Source organism: Musca autumnalis, unplaced genomic scaffold (genome assembly GCF_047663935.1).
Source record: "Musca autumnalis isolate F117 unplaced genomic scaffold, ASM4766393v1 scaffold_5, whole genome shotgun sequence".
Taxonomy (NCBI): Eukaryota; Metazoa; Arthropoda; class Insecta; order Diptera; family Muscidae; genus Musca; species Musca autumnalis.
Genome location: NW_027412088.1, coordinates 17,591,336 through 17,608,097, shown reverse-complemented (window position 1 = coordinate 17,608,097; position 16,762 = coordinate 17,591,336). Strand labels below are relative to the sequence as shown.

Here is a 16,762-nt window from a genome sequence, read left to right as displayed (position 1 = left end):
ATGGGCGTCTACTGTAGAGTAGATGGTTGTCTCATGTAGAGTAGATGACCACATTGGTCGTCTAAATTATTGCTTCTGAATAATTTGGTCGCTTTCATTTCTTTTTTTATTAATGTAACGACAACCCTAAACTGCACCGCACCGTGCAAAAAGAATAAAGAATGATTGGATGTTACCACAAAATGGCAAACGAAAGAAAAAACGCTCGTTGTTCACCGAACGAAAAAAATATATATTGTTCACGATTTAAAAATAATGAACTTCTAAATTGACTCTAACCAAGCGCGTAAGCGCCATTCTTATTCACTCACTCAGTGTCTTTGGCTCACGCTTTATTTGAATTTTTCATTTATTTGCGGTTTAATACTTTGTCTCTTCTCTTATTTCCCTTTTATGTGGCTTTTTTTATCTTACAACGACTTGTTCCATATTTCATTTGGCCTGGACATGAACGGAATTTCTTTTTTTTTTTTTTTGGTTATGGCCGTGGCAAACATCCATCGCCTGCTGTTGCTGCACCTGCAGTCAAATGGATAACCAAAAGAAAAATCTATTGGAAGCTTTGAGCAAAAAGGGCATTGCTGTGGCTAAATTATGTGTTCTGGATAACAATGTGAAAGATCGCTTGGAAGATATCGATAATATATACACTGAAATCATTAAATTTGTGGATGCTGGCGATTCAAAGGTATGTATGCAGATTGTTGTTGTAGTTGTAGTGCGTATGTTCGTGAACAAGATTAAGTGGGTATTTATGTGTATTTGTATGGCTGTGCTTTTGTTGCAAATCGCAAAGGCTTTAATGGCTAAAATAGCAACTCGACATAAACTCCTTCTGCAAGCATAACTCGGCCATGTTTTGCTGGCTGGCCATTAAGGGCAAATACACTGGCAATCAAAAGTTATTGCTAACGATGTAAATGGCTTAGATTAGCATTTTTGAATTTTAATTAAAAATATTTATGAGCGAAATTATTCCCAAAAAAATTATGCAGCAATAACCCCATTAAGGGAGCAAGGCCAAGTATTTACTTAAGTTACTCAATTCCAATTCATTTCGTGATATAGACATTCAAAGGAATTTTTCGAATTGCTCTGAGTTTGAAATAATTGCGTTCGTCGCAAAGACATTTATTTTTTCTATTTACTTTATTTTTCTATTATTATTAAATTTCAAAAGAAAATTCCCATTCTTAAGTATACTTCTAAGATGTTTTCAATGCCAATTGCAAAGTATACAATACCTAAGGCAAAATGCACAACTTGAAATAGGACCTCCTACTTATGTCCTTTCATTCTTCTTTCAATTTTATTGAAAATATTTGCTAAGTAGAGAATGTTATTTTCTCATCATAAATATTTACGCTACGCATTCTCAAATTTCTAAACAATTATTTTGAGTAACAAAAAACACAGACAAACATGTCTGAAGAGCTTTAGTGTTGACATTTATTTTTGGAAGCTTCAATTTAAAAGTCAATTAGGCCAATTTTTAAAAAAAAAAAGTTCAAGGGCTTATGGATTTGACCTTGCAACAAAGAAAATATATTTCACATTTTATGTAACAAGCAATATTTTAATTATTTACAATATCTCTCCTAAACAAGCAATTACATTCATTTCAAATTTTGTATAATTTTTTTCGGAGAAGAAGGAGGAGAGGTCTCCTTACCAAAGGCAGAGGACTGTTGATTTTGTAGAAAAAAATTTTTCAAGGACTATCAGACCACTGAACTTGGATTTTTTAAACAATTTTGTTATCAGACCGAAGAACGTGAATTTTTAAACAAATTTTTTCAAGGACTATCAGACCAATGAACATGGATTTCTTAAACAATTGTTTTCAAGGACCGCTGAACGTGAACGTGGATTTTTTAAATAATTTTTTTAAAGGACTCTTAGACCACTGAAGGTGTATTTTTTAATTTTTTTAAGGGCTATCAGACCACTGAACATAGATCTTTTAAACAAAATTTTTTCAAGGACTATCACACCGTTGACCTTGGATTTTGTAAACAATTTTTTCAAGGACTATCAGACCACTAAACGTGTATTTTTTAAACAATTCTTTTCAAGGACTACCAGACCACTGGACGTGGTTTTTTTAAACAAGTTTTTTCAAGGACTATCGGACCATTGAACTTGGATTTGTTAAACAATTTTTTTCAAGGATTATCAGACCACTGAACGTGGATTAAAAAAAAAATGTTTCAAGCTCTAGCAGACCACAGTGTGACACCGTGGTGCAATGGTATGCACTCCCGCCTTGAAGGTCGTGGGTTCGGTTCCCAGGACAGGCAACATCAAAAATGTCAACGGTGGCAAAATAGCCCTCAGTAATGTTGGCGACATTTCCTGAGTGTTTCAGCCATGTAAAACTTCTCTACACGTGGTGTCCTAAGACACGCCGTTCGGACTCAGCAATAAACAGTAGGTCCCATATAATTGAGCTAATATGAATCGTGGTGCACTTATTGATATGAGAGAAGTCTCTCGTGTTCCGTATGGGATGTTTGTGGAACAATTATTATTATATAGAAGACCACTTAACGTGGATTTTTAAAAAAATTTTGTCAAGGACTATCAGACCACTGAACGTGGATTTTTAAACAATTTTTGGCAAGGACTATCGGACAATTGAACTTGGATTTTTTAAACAATTTTTTTGGTCCGATAAAACGAGGATTTTTTAAACAATTGTTTTCAAGGACTACCAGACCACAGAACGTGGATTTTTTATACAAATTAAACTTGGATTTAAAAAAAAAAAAAAACAAGTAAAAAAGCATTAAGTTCGGCCGGGCCGAACTTTTCATACCCTCCACCATAAAATATTCTGAACTAAAATGGAATAATTACTTTTCATTGCTGTCCCCAACTTTAAGTGGGTACGTTAAAATGTCAGATAATGTTTATGTACATTTATGCTTCATTCGGGAGGCCCCTTTTTATGGTGCTTATATCTAACTATGTATGTTGACAATTTTTGGTGGGCTAAAAATTGGGAGGTACTGTTATATAGGGGTTATATAAAACATGGGCCTATGTTCACAGTTTTTGATGGGAGCCTTTAATGTCAAATAACTCCTAATTCGGTTAAAAAATTTAGCTAGAATCTTCAAAATATCGAAAATCGGTACATAACGTGGGAACTTCAATGTCATTAACAGCTAGTTCGGAGGTATCTGGGCTATACGAAAATATGAACTTAAATGAACCGTTATATGGGGGCTATACCAAAACGTGGACCTATGTCCACAAGTTTTGTCATATAAGTTTATTGACATTTAAGATCTTTAAATGTCAAATTATAGCAACATCGGTCTGAAAATGTAGCTACAAACGTCAAAACACCGCAAATCGGGGGTACCGTTATATGGGGGCTATACCGAAATGTGGACCTATGTCCACAAGTTTTGTTATATAAGTTTATTGACACTTAAGAACCCTAAGTGTCAAAATATAGCTAAATCGGTCTGAAAATGTAGCTAAAACTGTCAAAATACCATAACTCGGGGGGTACCGTTATATGGGGGCTATACCGAAATGTGGACATATGTCCACAACGTTTGTTATATAAGTTTATTGACATTTAAGAACCCTAAATGTCAAATTATAGCTACATCGGTCTAAAAATGGAGCTAAAAACCTCAAAATACCACAAATCGGAGGGTACCGTTATATGGGGGCAATACCAAAACGTGGACCTATGTCCACAACTTTTGTTATATAAGTTTATTGACACTTAAGAACCCTAAATGTTAAATTATTGCTACATCGGTCTGAAAATGTAGCTAAAAACGTCAAAATACCGCAAATCGGAGGGTACCGTTATATGGGGGCTATACCAAAACGGGGACCTATGTCCACAACTTTTGTTATATAAGTTTATTGACACTTAAGAACCCTAAATGTTGAATTATAGCTATATCGGCTAAAAACGTTAAAATACCGTAAATTGGGGGGTACCGTTATATGGGGGCTATACCAAAACGTGGACCTATGTCCAAAACTTTTGTTATATAAGTTTATTGATACTTAGGAACCCTAAATGTCAAGTTATAGCTAAATCGGTCTGAAAATGTAGCTAAAAACGTCAAAATACCGTAAATCGGGGGGTACCGTTATATGGGGGCTATACCAAAACGTGGACCGATATATCCCATCTTCGAACTTGATCTTCCGACGGCTAAAAAAATGGTATTTTCAGCGAAATCGGTCAACAAATGCGACCTGTATGTTGCGAACGAACGGACGGACGGACGGACATGCATAAATCGACTCAGAAAGTGATTCTATGTATATCCCCAGAAGGAACTATGGGTCTATCTCGCTTCCTTTTGTATGTTACATACAAATGCACTAACACATAATACCCCTTACCACATAGTGGGGTAGGGTATAAAAATGTCAGGGATTCTCAGACCACTGAACGTAGATTTTTTAAAGAACAATCATACCACTGAACGTGGATTTTTTAAACAAAATTTTTCAAGGACTATCGGACCATTGAACTTTGATTTTTTTAAAATATTTTTTTCAAGGACTATCAGGCCACCCAACGTTGCTTTTTTAAACAATTATTTTCAAGTGCTCTTAGACCACTGAGCGTGGAGTTTTACACAATTTTTTTAAGGACTATCAGACCGCTGTTCGTGGATTTTTTAAACAATTTTTTCAAGGACTATCAGACCACTGTACGTGGATTTTTTTCAAGGACTATCAGACCATTGAACGAGGATTTTTAAAAAATTTTTTCAAGGATTATCAGACCATTGAACTTGGATTTTTTAAATAATTTTTTTTTTTTTCAAGGACTATCAAACCACCGAACTTTCCTTATTTAAACAATTATTTTCAAGTACTCTCAGACCACTGAACGTGGATTTTTAAATAATTTGTTCAAGGACTATCAGACCACGGTACGCGGATTTTTAAAACAATTTTTTCAAGGACCCTCAGGCCACTGAACGTAGATTTTTTAAACAATTTTTTAAGGACTATCATAGCACTGAACGTGGATTTTTAAACAATTTTTTTCAATAACTATCGGACCATTGAACTTGGATTTTTTAAATAATTTTTTTCAAGGACTATCAGACCACCGAACGTTGCTTTTTAAATAATCATTTTCAAGTACTCTCAGACCCCTGAACGTGGATTTTTAAACAATTTTTTTCAAGGACTCTCAGACCACTGAACGTCAAGTTTTAAAACAATTTTTTTCAAGGACTATCAGACCAATGAACGTGGATTTCTTAAACATTTTTTCAAAGACTATCAGACCACTGAACGTGGATTTTTAAACAATTTTTTTTCAAGGACTATCAGACCACTGAACGTGGATTTTTAAACAATTTTTTTTTCAAGGACTATCAGACCACTGAACGTGGATTTTTAAACAATTTTTTCAAGGACCCTCAGGCCCGTGAACGCAGATTTTTTAAACAATTTCTTCAAGGACTATCAGAGCACTGAACGTGGATTTTTTAAACAAATTTTTTCAAGGACTCTCAGACCACTAAATGTGATTTTTTTTTAAATTTTTTTTTGAGGGCTATCAGACCCTTAACTTTGATTTTTTAAACAATTTTTTTAAGGATTTTTTAAAAAAAAATTTCAAGGGCTATTGAACGAGGATTCTTTAAACAAATTTTTTCAAGGACTATCGGACCATTGAACTTGTATTTTTTTAACAATTGTTTTCAAGGACTATCAGACCACAGAACGTGGATTAAAAAAAAAAAATCAAGGACTCTCAGACCACTGAACGTAGATTTTTTTAGAGCTTTGTAATTTGGTAAGAAAGTTTATATTGCTCCTATGATGTTTGGTATTGCAAATGGGCTATATCGCCCCAAGTTTTGAAATAACCCCCATAGAACGGTACCTTCCGATTTGCGGTATTTTGAATGTTGTGGCCTTAATATCCCACTAAAATGGCAGGAATTTGGTATTTAATGTTAGTTGGGGGTACAACATTTTTAACCTGAATTTTGTCGGCATAGTTCCACGCCTTCATATAGCCCCCATAGAGCGGTACCTCCCGATTACTGGTATTTTGTAGATTTTAGCCTCAATATCATACCGAAATGGCTGAATTTTGATATTTAGTCTTCGTGGGCGTACAAAACTTTCCACCTGAAAAATGTCGATATAACTTCAGGCCTTCATATAGCCCCCATAAAACAGTACCTCCCGATTTTCGGTACCTTAAAGGCTGTGAAAGTAAGTGAAGGTTGTTACCTCAATATCCTACTGAAACGGCTGAAATTTTGAATTTAGACTTCATTGGAGATATTTAGGCATGTCCGTTCGTCTGTCTGGTGCGCACGATAACTCTCGAACGGATCAAACCGATTCGAACCTTTTTTTTTGCACTTCGTAATATTTATCCCAAACTTTGTTGAAGTTTTAAGATGGATCATATCGATCAACTCCTTGGAAAACCTGCCTTGCAAAAGTCCAAAATTGTTCTGTAAAATGGTGTGAAGGAAGCAATCGATTTGGTCCCAACTTGCATCCCTGTGGTTTCCTTCCACACAAAATTCGAAAAAAAAGTTTAAGAGCTTTATTCGGATAGTTGAATTTTTTTCTGCATGTTGTCGTTGCTTTCCCCTTTACGATGGCAAATATTTTTTCGGAGGGCAAGTCTATACTTCCTGCGATAATGGCCTATAACTCCAAGCTCTGAGTGCACCGAATAAAATGGCAAATCCGTAAGATAACTATCGCAATGAGTTTCTGATTGGTCCAAACTTTGCACATCTTATTATTTCATCCAGTCATGTATCAGATTGGCATATAGACTATATCGGAACCGTCCATCGGGTACCTCCCTCGAAAAATTTGGGGAAAAGTGCAGTTAGAGGACCCGTCTCGGATGTATTTGAATTTTTTGTTTTCAGCGTCCCTATTCCGGAGTAAGTCCATACTTCCTGAGATAATGTCCCAAAGGCACCAAAAAAAAAAACTCGGCACATACTTAAATGGCTAGTGTGCAAGATAACTCTCAAACGTTTTTAAACATTTTCTGATTCTGATTCTTATTTATTTATTTATTTATTTATTTATTTATTTATTTATTTATTTATTTATTTATTTATTTATTTATTTATTTATTTATTTATTTATTTATTTATTTATTTATTTATTTATTTATTTATTTATTTATTTATTTATTTATTTATTTATTTATTTATTTATTTATTTATTTATTTATTTATTTATTTATTTATTTATTAATTTATTAATTTATTTAAAGAACACATTGATGTCATATTTTAGAAGACCTTTTATAGAAGAACTTCTTATAGAATTTTTTTTTTCCTTTCGAAATATTGCCTTATACTGGAAATCCAGAGTGTTGTTGATTTAAGAAATTAAAAATTCACTCCATATCACGTCATATCTACTTATCCTCTCTTCCTATTCATTGGCACAGGCATAATTTCTTATGAAAACATCGAGTTTATTATACGAGTATAATATTCATTTACTTTATAAATTATTCATGTATTGAATATGTTATTGCGTAAGTGTTCTTACGTATTGTCTCAACACGTTTATTATTATTAAGTATTACCCACACTCACACACCCACATTTAACAAAATTAACATCCTTAACGGATTTAAATTTACTTTTTTAAATTTTCTTGTGAATTGATTTACAATGCACGTTTCTTTGATAGATTTGTATAACCGTTTGAGACAATAAGTTGTTTCCCCTTTCCATTTTAAGGTTCATTTGAAAAAAAGCAGCAACTATGCTAACGGTTTGTTACCAAATTGTGACATTAAATTGGAAAATTTAGATTTTTTGATTTGGTTTTAAAGCACTTGAAAATTTGATGAGTTACTTGGGTGTCATCATGGAGCTAACATGTAGGCTCTCCTTGCAAGCATAAGTTTATGACATTGACCCCCTGATTATCCTAATTAAAATATTGGTTCTACTTTAAGAGTAAATATATTTCTATGGATGGATCTACTGCATAGTCTCTCAAGAAACACACTAATATGTTTACCTAGTCCCCGAAGGGACTAGAGAGGCTGGAATTATCCAAGTCAGACATTCTGTGTGAAGGACAATCGTGCTTACCATTGCATCACGGTGGCTCACATCTTTGAAGGAATATTCCTTAAAAAATCAACAACTATAAGACTTCAGTTATTTTTTTCAAGGTGTGGCAAATAAGGAGACAAAATCAACATATGCTCCTAATGTTAATTTTCTGCCACGGATTTTCTTCTATTATTAGCTCCACTTAATTGCTTTACAAATGTGGTTTCAATTACATTTCTTCAATGCACACATTTCCTCAAATGCCACTCACTCGTCGCCGTAGCCAACTGATATTGAATTCATTCTGCTAATTTGAGTACATTAGCAGCTCCTTGCATTACGATATATGAACTCGGTAAATCAGATTACTTCGTTCTTCTTCTTGTTTTTGTTCCCTTGCTAACTTGTTTTAAAAGCAATTTAATTATACTGCCAACAGAAAATTAATACTTGGAATCATTTTAGTAGCTACAACGACAACAAACAAATTCTATTACAGATCACGTCTAGACCAAAAGTGCTGATGCGCTCCATCCACCCACCACCGCCGCTCTCGTGCAGATTAAAACGATATGAAAATTAAGCAATCAAGCAACATAAATTTAACGTCGCCATTAATTAAGTCTGGCTGGGGTGTTGTCAAGCCAATATAAGAAAAGATGGAAGCTAAACCAAGTAGGGAACATGAAATGAATCAAACAGTTCCTAATGAAGAATAACTAAGTAGTAGTAAGCAGTAAATTGTATTATTAGACACACTGTTGCACGACTTTGTTGGTATTACAACATTTCATTCATCCATACCAACCGCAATGGACAGTTGGCCAATGTCGTCAAAAATACTGAGAAATGATATTTAATAAGAGAAGAGTCGAATCTAATATACCTTTCATTCCCATAGAAAACGCTATTCAGCCTGGCTGAATAGATGTTTTCCCATAGAAAACGCTATTCAGCCTGGCTGAATAGATGTTTTCCCATAGAAAACGCTATTCAGCCTGGCTGAATAGATGTTTTCCCATAGAAAACGCTATTCAGCCTGGCTGAATAGATGTTTTCCCATAGAAAACGCTATTCAGCCTGGCTGAATAGATGTTTTCCCATAGAAAACGCTATTCAGCCTGGCTGAATAGATGTTTTCCCATAGAGAACGCTATTCAGCCTGGCTGAATAGATGTTTTCCCATAGAGAACGCTATTCAGCCTGGCTGAATAGATGTTTTCCCATAGAAAACGCTATTCAGCCTGGCTGAATAGATGTTTTCCCATAGAAAACGCTATTCAGCCTGGCTGAATAGATGTTTTCCCATAGAAAACGCTATTCAGCCTGGCTGAATAGATGTTTTCCCATAGAAAACGCTATTCAGCCTGGCTGAATAGATGTTTTCCCATAGAAAACGCTATTCAGCCTGGCTGAATAGATGTTTTCCCATAGAAAACGCTATTCAGCCTGGCTGAATAGATGTTTTCCCATAGAAAACGCTATTCAGCCTGGCTGAATAGATGTTTTCCCATAGAAAACGCTATTCAGCCTGGCTGAATAGATGTTTTCCCATAGAAAACGCTATTCAGCCTGGCTGAATAGATGTTTTCCCATAGAAAACGCTATTCAGCCTGGCTGAATAGATGTTTTCCCATAGAAAACGCTATTCAGCCTGGCTGAATAGATGTTTTCCCATAGAAAACGCTATTCAGCCTGGCTGAATAGATGTTTTCCCATAGAAAACGCTATTCAGCCTGGCTGAATAGAGTTTTCTATACGAAAACATCTATTCAGCCAGGCTGAATAGAGTTTTCTATACGAAAACATCTATTCAGCCAGGCTGAATAGAGTTTTCTATACGAAAACATCTATTCAGCCAGGCTGAATAGAGTTTTCTATACGAAAACATCTATTCAGCCAGGCTGAATAGAGTTTTCTATACGAAAACATCTATTCAGCCAGGCTGAATAGAGTTTTCTATACGAAAACATCTATTCAGCCAGGCTGAATAGAGTTTTCTATACGAAAACATCTATTCAGCCAGGCTGAATAGAGTTTTCTATACGAAAACATCTATTCAGCCAGGCTGAATAGAGTTTTCTGAATAGCGTTTTCTATACGAAAACATCTATTCAGCCAGGCTGAATAGTGTTTTCTATGCGAAAACATCTATTCAGCCAGGCTGAATAGTGTTTTCTATGCGAAAACATCTATTCAGCCAGGCTGAATAGTGTTTTCTATGCGAAAACATCTATTCAGCCAGGCTGAATAGTGTTTTCTATGCGAAAACATCTATTCAGCCAGGCTGAATAGTGTTTTCTATGCGAAAACATCTATTCAGCCAGGCTGAATAGTGTTTTCTATGCGAAAACATCTATTCAGCCAGGCTGAATAGTGTTTTCTATGCGAAAACATCTATTCAGCCAGGCTGAATAGTGTTTTCTATGCGAAAACATCTATTCAGCCAGGCTGAATAGTGTTTTCTATGCGAAAACATCTATTCAGCCAGGCTGAATAGTGTTTTCTATGCGAAAACATCTATTCAGCCAGGCTGAATAGTGTTTTCTATGCGAAAACATCTATTCAGCCAGGCTGAATAGTGTTTTCTATGCGAAAACATCTATTCAGCCAGGCTGAATAGTGTTTTCTATGCGAAAACATCTATTCAGCCAGGCTGAATAGTGTTTTCTATGCGAAAACATCTATTCAGCCAGGCTGAATAGTGTTTTCTATGCGAAAACATCTATTCAGCCAGGCTGAATAGTGTTTTCTATGCGAAAACATCTATTCAGCCAGGCTGAATAGTGTTTTCTATGCGAAAACATCTATTCAGCCAGGCTGAATAGTGTTTTCTATGCGAAAACATCTATTCAGCCAGGCTGAATAGTGTTTTCTATGCGAAAACATCTATTCAGCCAGGCTGAATAGTGTTTTCTATGCGGAAACATCTATTCAGCCAGGCTGAATAGTGTTTTCTATGCGGAAACATCTATTCAGCCAGGCTGAATAGTGTTTTCTATGCGGAAACATCTATTCAGCCAGGCTGAATAGTGTTTTCTATGCGGAAACATCTATTCAGCCAGGCTGAATAGTGTTTTCTATGCGGAAACATCTATTCAGCCAGGCTGAATAGTGTTTTCTATGCGGAAACATCTATTCAGCCAGGCTGAATAGTGTCTTCTATACGAAAACATCTATTCAGCCCGGCTGAATAGTGTTTTCTATACTAAAACATCTATTCAGCCCGGCTGAATAGTGTTTTCTATACTAAAACATCTATTCAGCCCGGCTGAATAGTGTTTTCTATACGAAAACATCTATTCAGCCCGGCTGAATAGTGTTTTCTATACGAAAACATCTATTCAGCCCGGCTGAATAGTGTTTTCTATACGAAAACATCTATTCAGCCCGGCTGAATAGTGTTTTCTATACGAAAACATCTATTCAGCCCGGCTGAATAGTGTTTTCTATACGAAAACATCTATTCAGCCCGGCTGAATAGTGTTTTCTATACGAAAACATCTATTCAGCCCGGCTGAATAGTGTTTTCTATACGAAAACATCTATTCAGCCCGGCTGAATAGTGTTTTCTATACGAAAACATCTATTCAGCCCGGCTGAATAGTGTTTTCTATACGAAAACATCTATTCAGCCCGGCTGAATAGTGTTTTCTATACGAAAACATCTATTCAGCCCGGCTGAATAGTGTTTTCTATACGAAAACATCTATTCAGCCCGGCTGAATAGTGTTTTCTATACGAAAACATCTATTCAGCCCGGCTGAATAGTGTTTTCTATACGAAAACATCTATTCAGCCCGGCTGAATAGTGTTTTCTATACGAAAACATCTATTCAGCCCGGCTGAATAGTGTTTTCTATACGAAAACATCTATTCAGCCCGGCTGAATAGTGTTTTCTATACGAAAACATCTATTCAGCCCGGCTGAATAGTGTTTTCTATACGAAAACATCTATTCAGCCCGGCTGAATAGTGTTTTCTATACGAAAACATCTATTCAGCCCGGCTGAATAGTGTTTTCTATACGAAAACATCTATTCAGCCCGGCTGAATAGTGTTTTCTATACGAAAACATCTATTCAGCCCGGCTGAATAGTGTTTTCTATACGAAAACATCTATTCAGCCCGGCTGAATAGTGTTTTCTATACGAAAACATCTATTCAGCCCGGCTGAATAGTGTTTTCTATACGAAAACATCTATTCAGCCCGGCTGAATAGTGTTTTCTATACGAAAACATCTATACAGCCCGGCTGAATAGTGTTTTCTATACGAAAACATCTATTCAGCCCGGCTGAATAGTGTTTTCTATACGAAAACATCTATTCAGCCCGGCTGAATAGTGTTTTCTATACGAAAACATCTATTCAGCCCGGCTGAATAGTGTTTTCTATACGAAAACATCTATTCAGCCCGGCTGAATAGTGTTTTCTATACGAAAACATCTATTCAGCCCGGCTGAATAGTGTTTTCTATACGAAAACATCTATTCAGCCCGGCTGAATAGCGTTTTTATGCCTAATATTGAATGGATTTTACGCCACTGTGCACACAAAAAACCAACTCAAACAGTTTTTTTAATGATCAACCCCCCAACTCCCGCCTGCGGTTGGTATGAGTAATATTAATTACTTAATAGACGACCATGGTTCGTATAATGTATTTTATTTTTAATTATTCATACCCTGGTCTGCTCCTCCTACAACAAATGCAACCCTCTTTTATATTTGCGCTTAAAAAATCTCAACACATTTGAATTCTCGCCGTTTCCAATATCCATGAACCATAAACAGCAGCATAATGTCGAACATACATATGTATGTATAAATGTAAATTTTTGAGTGTGGGTGTTCATGTGGAGATAATTCTTTTCAAACAGAAACTGAAAGAAGGAGAAGCTGCAAATAATTGTTTCTTCCAGTTAAAAAGAAATAACAAACAAAACCGCTACCCCAAAAAAACCGATCACTTTTATTTCTTGGGGGGAAGAATATAATTATCATAGCATTATGGAGAAATATGTGTCTGTCCCCTTCTCTCATAAGTTCGTGGTAAGCTAGGGGAGTTGCTCAGTAAATGAGCAACATAATCTTCTCCACCACCGCCAACCGTCGTCCTGTAGTTATTGAAAAACGAAGAAAGGATTCATTATTTTTAACTTCTTTTTTGTGGTACATGAAATGCCTGTTACAAAGAATGTTGATGGAAAATTCCAAGGCTGTGCTCCGAGGTATTTATTATTTGTATATAATTAATATACATGTCTGAGGTTTAAGCAAAGATGTTGTTTACTTTGCGATATAAAAAAAAAACATAATTTCTAGAGCTTTTTTAAGCATGCCGTATACATCATAGTAATTTTTTGTAAATAGCGACTCAGCCGAAAGGAACTTCCTTTCTCAGGTGTATACCCGAACGGTCTTTCAACGGCATTGGTCTTTTTGTTGGTTGGTATAAACGTATTAGACGTTTTGTAGTATGTAGCCTCATTCCTCAAATTATTGAAAGTTAGGATGGTTTTTCCATCACATACCTGTTTATTTCTCACAAATTGCATTTCTATGGAATGTAGAGAAGAAGTGATTCACTCTAATCCGCCATTATCTGCCACAATTATACGAATATAATTTAAAATATGTACATACGTACACAATGCGTTTTACATTTCGTCAACAATTAGAATAACAAACATGTTCTGAGTATTTTATATGATGCCCTGTTAATTGATTAAAACTCATAGTAATTCCACGAAATATATAAATTGTAAATCACACACACAATACTCCATTGTATTCGGTTATCTTCGATTCCATGTAATTTCACATGATGCCATTTATTGCAAATATTCAAAATAATAATGGATATCAAAGGGGTTAAATAACAACTTCTGTTCAACTCTTTTGTTGTATAACGTATGAGGTTTGATAAAAAATAAGCGTATTTTCAGATTTTGTGAGTTACGTACATATGTTCGATTTTTTTCTGTTGTCTGTTACATATGTTGATTGTCAGTTTGTTTTTGACAGATAAAAAGGTTAGTCGTGTTTTTGGTGTGCTCTACGATTTTTTACTATTTTACTATACATTTTGAGCAAGTAGGAGAGTATTGAAATAATCATTTGCGTACATTTCTGAGTCGATCTATACATGTCCGTCCGCCTGTGGTAATAACTCTAGCATCCACAAAAATGGAGATAGGACGCTGAAAATTTGGGAAGATGCGTCTTTTGTTTGCAAGTAGATGAAGTTCGATGATGGGCTATAATGGTCCATGTTTTGGTATAGCCCCTGCATAACGGTACCGCCCGATTACAGATATATTGACGTTTTCAGTCACATTTTCATACCGAATCTGCTATAATTTGACATTTAGGGTTCCTAGTGATCAACAAAATTATGTTGGGCATAGGTCCATGTTTAGGTATAGCCCCCCATATAACGGTACAATTTTTAACTAGCCGTAATTTGATATTTAAGGTTCTCAGTGGTCACGAAACTTCTCCACCACAAATCATCAACATAGGTCCATGTTTTGGTATAGCCCCCTTATAATGGTATCCCCCGATTTTCGGTATTTTGAGGATTTTAGCTACAATTTTTAACCTAATTTTGACATTTGAGGTTCTCAGTGACCACGAACCTTTTTCACAAAAGATCGTCAGCATAGGTGGTATAGTCCTCATATAACGGTACCTCCCGATTTTCGGTATTCTGAAGATTTTAGCTACAATTTTAACCGGACTAGCTGTAATTTGACATTTGACGTATTTAGGGGTCACATCACCTCTTCACGAAAGAACTGTCCACATAGATCCATGTTTAGGTTTAGCCCCGCCATATAATGGTACCTCCCGATTTTCGATATTTTGAGAGTTTTAGCAACTATTTTTATCCGAACTAGCTGTAATTTGATATTCGCTGTTCTCTGTGGTTACGATACTTCTTCACTAAAAATCGTCAACATAGGTCCATGTTTTGGTTTAGCCCCCATATACGATTTTTGGTATTTGAGGGTCTTAGCTACAATCTTTGATGGAACTAGCTGTTATTTGACATTTGAGGTTCCTAGTGGCCCCGAAACTTCTGCACCAAAAATCTTTACCATAGGTCCTTGTTTTGGTATAGCCCCCATATAACGGTACCCCCCGATTTTCGGTATTTTGAGGATTTTAGCTGCATCTTTTGAACGAACTAGCTAAAAATTTACATATAGCCCCATAGGTGGTACCTTTCACTTGTCTAAACACATTTTTATACCCTCTGCATTTATGCTAACGAGGGTATATACACTTTCATACGGGCAAAATGTGCCTCATCGAAATAATGGTTTTAGACCTCAAGTATGTTTGGACCAAATGTGTTTCAGACAATTTGGAGTCGATTGAGCAATGTCCGTCCGTCTGTCTGTCTGGCTGGCTGGAGCGCACGATAACTCTCGAACGGATAAACCGATTCGGTTCAAATTTTGCCTTTCATAATATTTTACCCAAACTTACATTAACATAATTGGCATCAGTGGCAAGATGAAGAAATTAGTCTTACGTTGGCGGTATGTGCCTTCCAGGAAGAACGCTATAAGATCTTTATTTAAAATTTTACCAATTTTCAGACAAAAATAAAAAGTGGATCCACTGTGCGAGGGTCGGATAGTATTTAGGGATCGGAATAGACAAACAACTTATTTGGAGAAAAAGTCAACGTCTTATTACGAAGCGAATATCTCCGCTTCTATAATGGGTATACCAAAAGCAAACCATACCAATGAAAGTAGAAAATATCACCTTTACACGATGTAAAGTAGATTGTCGTAGGTGGTGATACAACGGAGATGTCCAGCTAATCCAACTAAACTTTTTATTCTTCGATTGTAATTGTAATAACAAATATCACAGCTTTAGTTGGGGATCATTCAAAGGCAAAGCCTAACAATGAAAGTTGAAAATCCCACCCACCCTTACAAAAATGCAAAGTATGTTGGCGTAGTTTGTCAAACAACGGAGATATCGCAATAGTCGGTAATGCATCCCATATGTCGATTTTTTTGTAATCACTCTACAGTTCGCAATTTTGATCGAATCGTCACGAAGTTGATTCCTCTGTGGGAAAAAAAACCTATTAAATTTGGTGATGGTCGGATAATATCCAGGGGTCGGAATTAGCAAAAAACGTAAGTGAAGAAAATTCTAATTCTATTCGTATGCGAATATCTTTGCTTCTTGTAGGGATATTCCTAACGGAAATCAGGTCAATGGAGGAAGAAAAGATCTTCTTTACATTGATGCAAAGGGTGGGGAAGGTGGTCCAACAAGAGAGATTTTACAATAGTCGCTAATGCATCCTACTGTTCCATGTTTTTGTAATCACATTACAGGTTGGACTATTGAACGGATAGTCACGAAATTTTGGGGGTTGGTGGGATGCCAAAGAGAAAGAAACATACTGCGTTTGGTGGCAGTTGGATAATATTCACTAAAAAATATTTACCAATAAAAAACTTATAGCGCAGTCAAAATAGACATAGAAAATTCCCACAAAGCTGAATTTTGTTGGAGAGCTAATGTTTGCCATTAGAAGCACCGTCCTAAAAGTCCCCATCGATCTCATGTGTGCAAAAAAAGTTATTCGAGGTCAAAGGTCAAATTTAAGTTTTTTTTAGGTCTTCGGATTTATTTTTTGAAAACGGTTGATCTAATA

The 16,762-nt window shown here is 35.8% G+C and overlaps 1 protein-coding gene across 2 annotated transcripts in view; it reads left to right on the top strand.

The window, feature by feature from the left end:
• Nucleotides 1-16,762, top strand: part of TppII (Tripeptidyl-peptidase II) — a 342,814-nt gene that overhangs the window by 312,985 nt on the left and 13,067 nt on the right. The window contains exons 16-17 of one of the 2 annotated variants that reach the window (XM_073991188.1): nt 526-748; nt 7,693-7,812. In XM_073991188.1, coding sequence (XP_073847289.1) covers nt 526-748; nt 7,693-7,710 — 241 coding nt within the window. In that variant the 3' untranslated portion in view covers nt 7,711-7,812. Of the gene's footprint in view, nt 1-525; nt 749-7,692; nt 7,813-16,762 lie in introns of those variants that run through there. The other variant, XM_073991187.1, reaches the window with a different exon arrangement.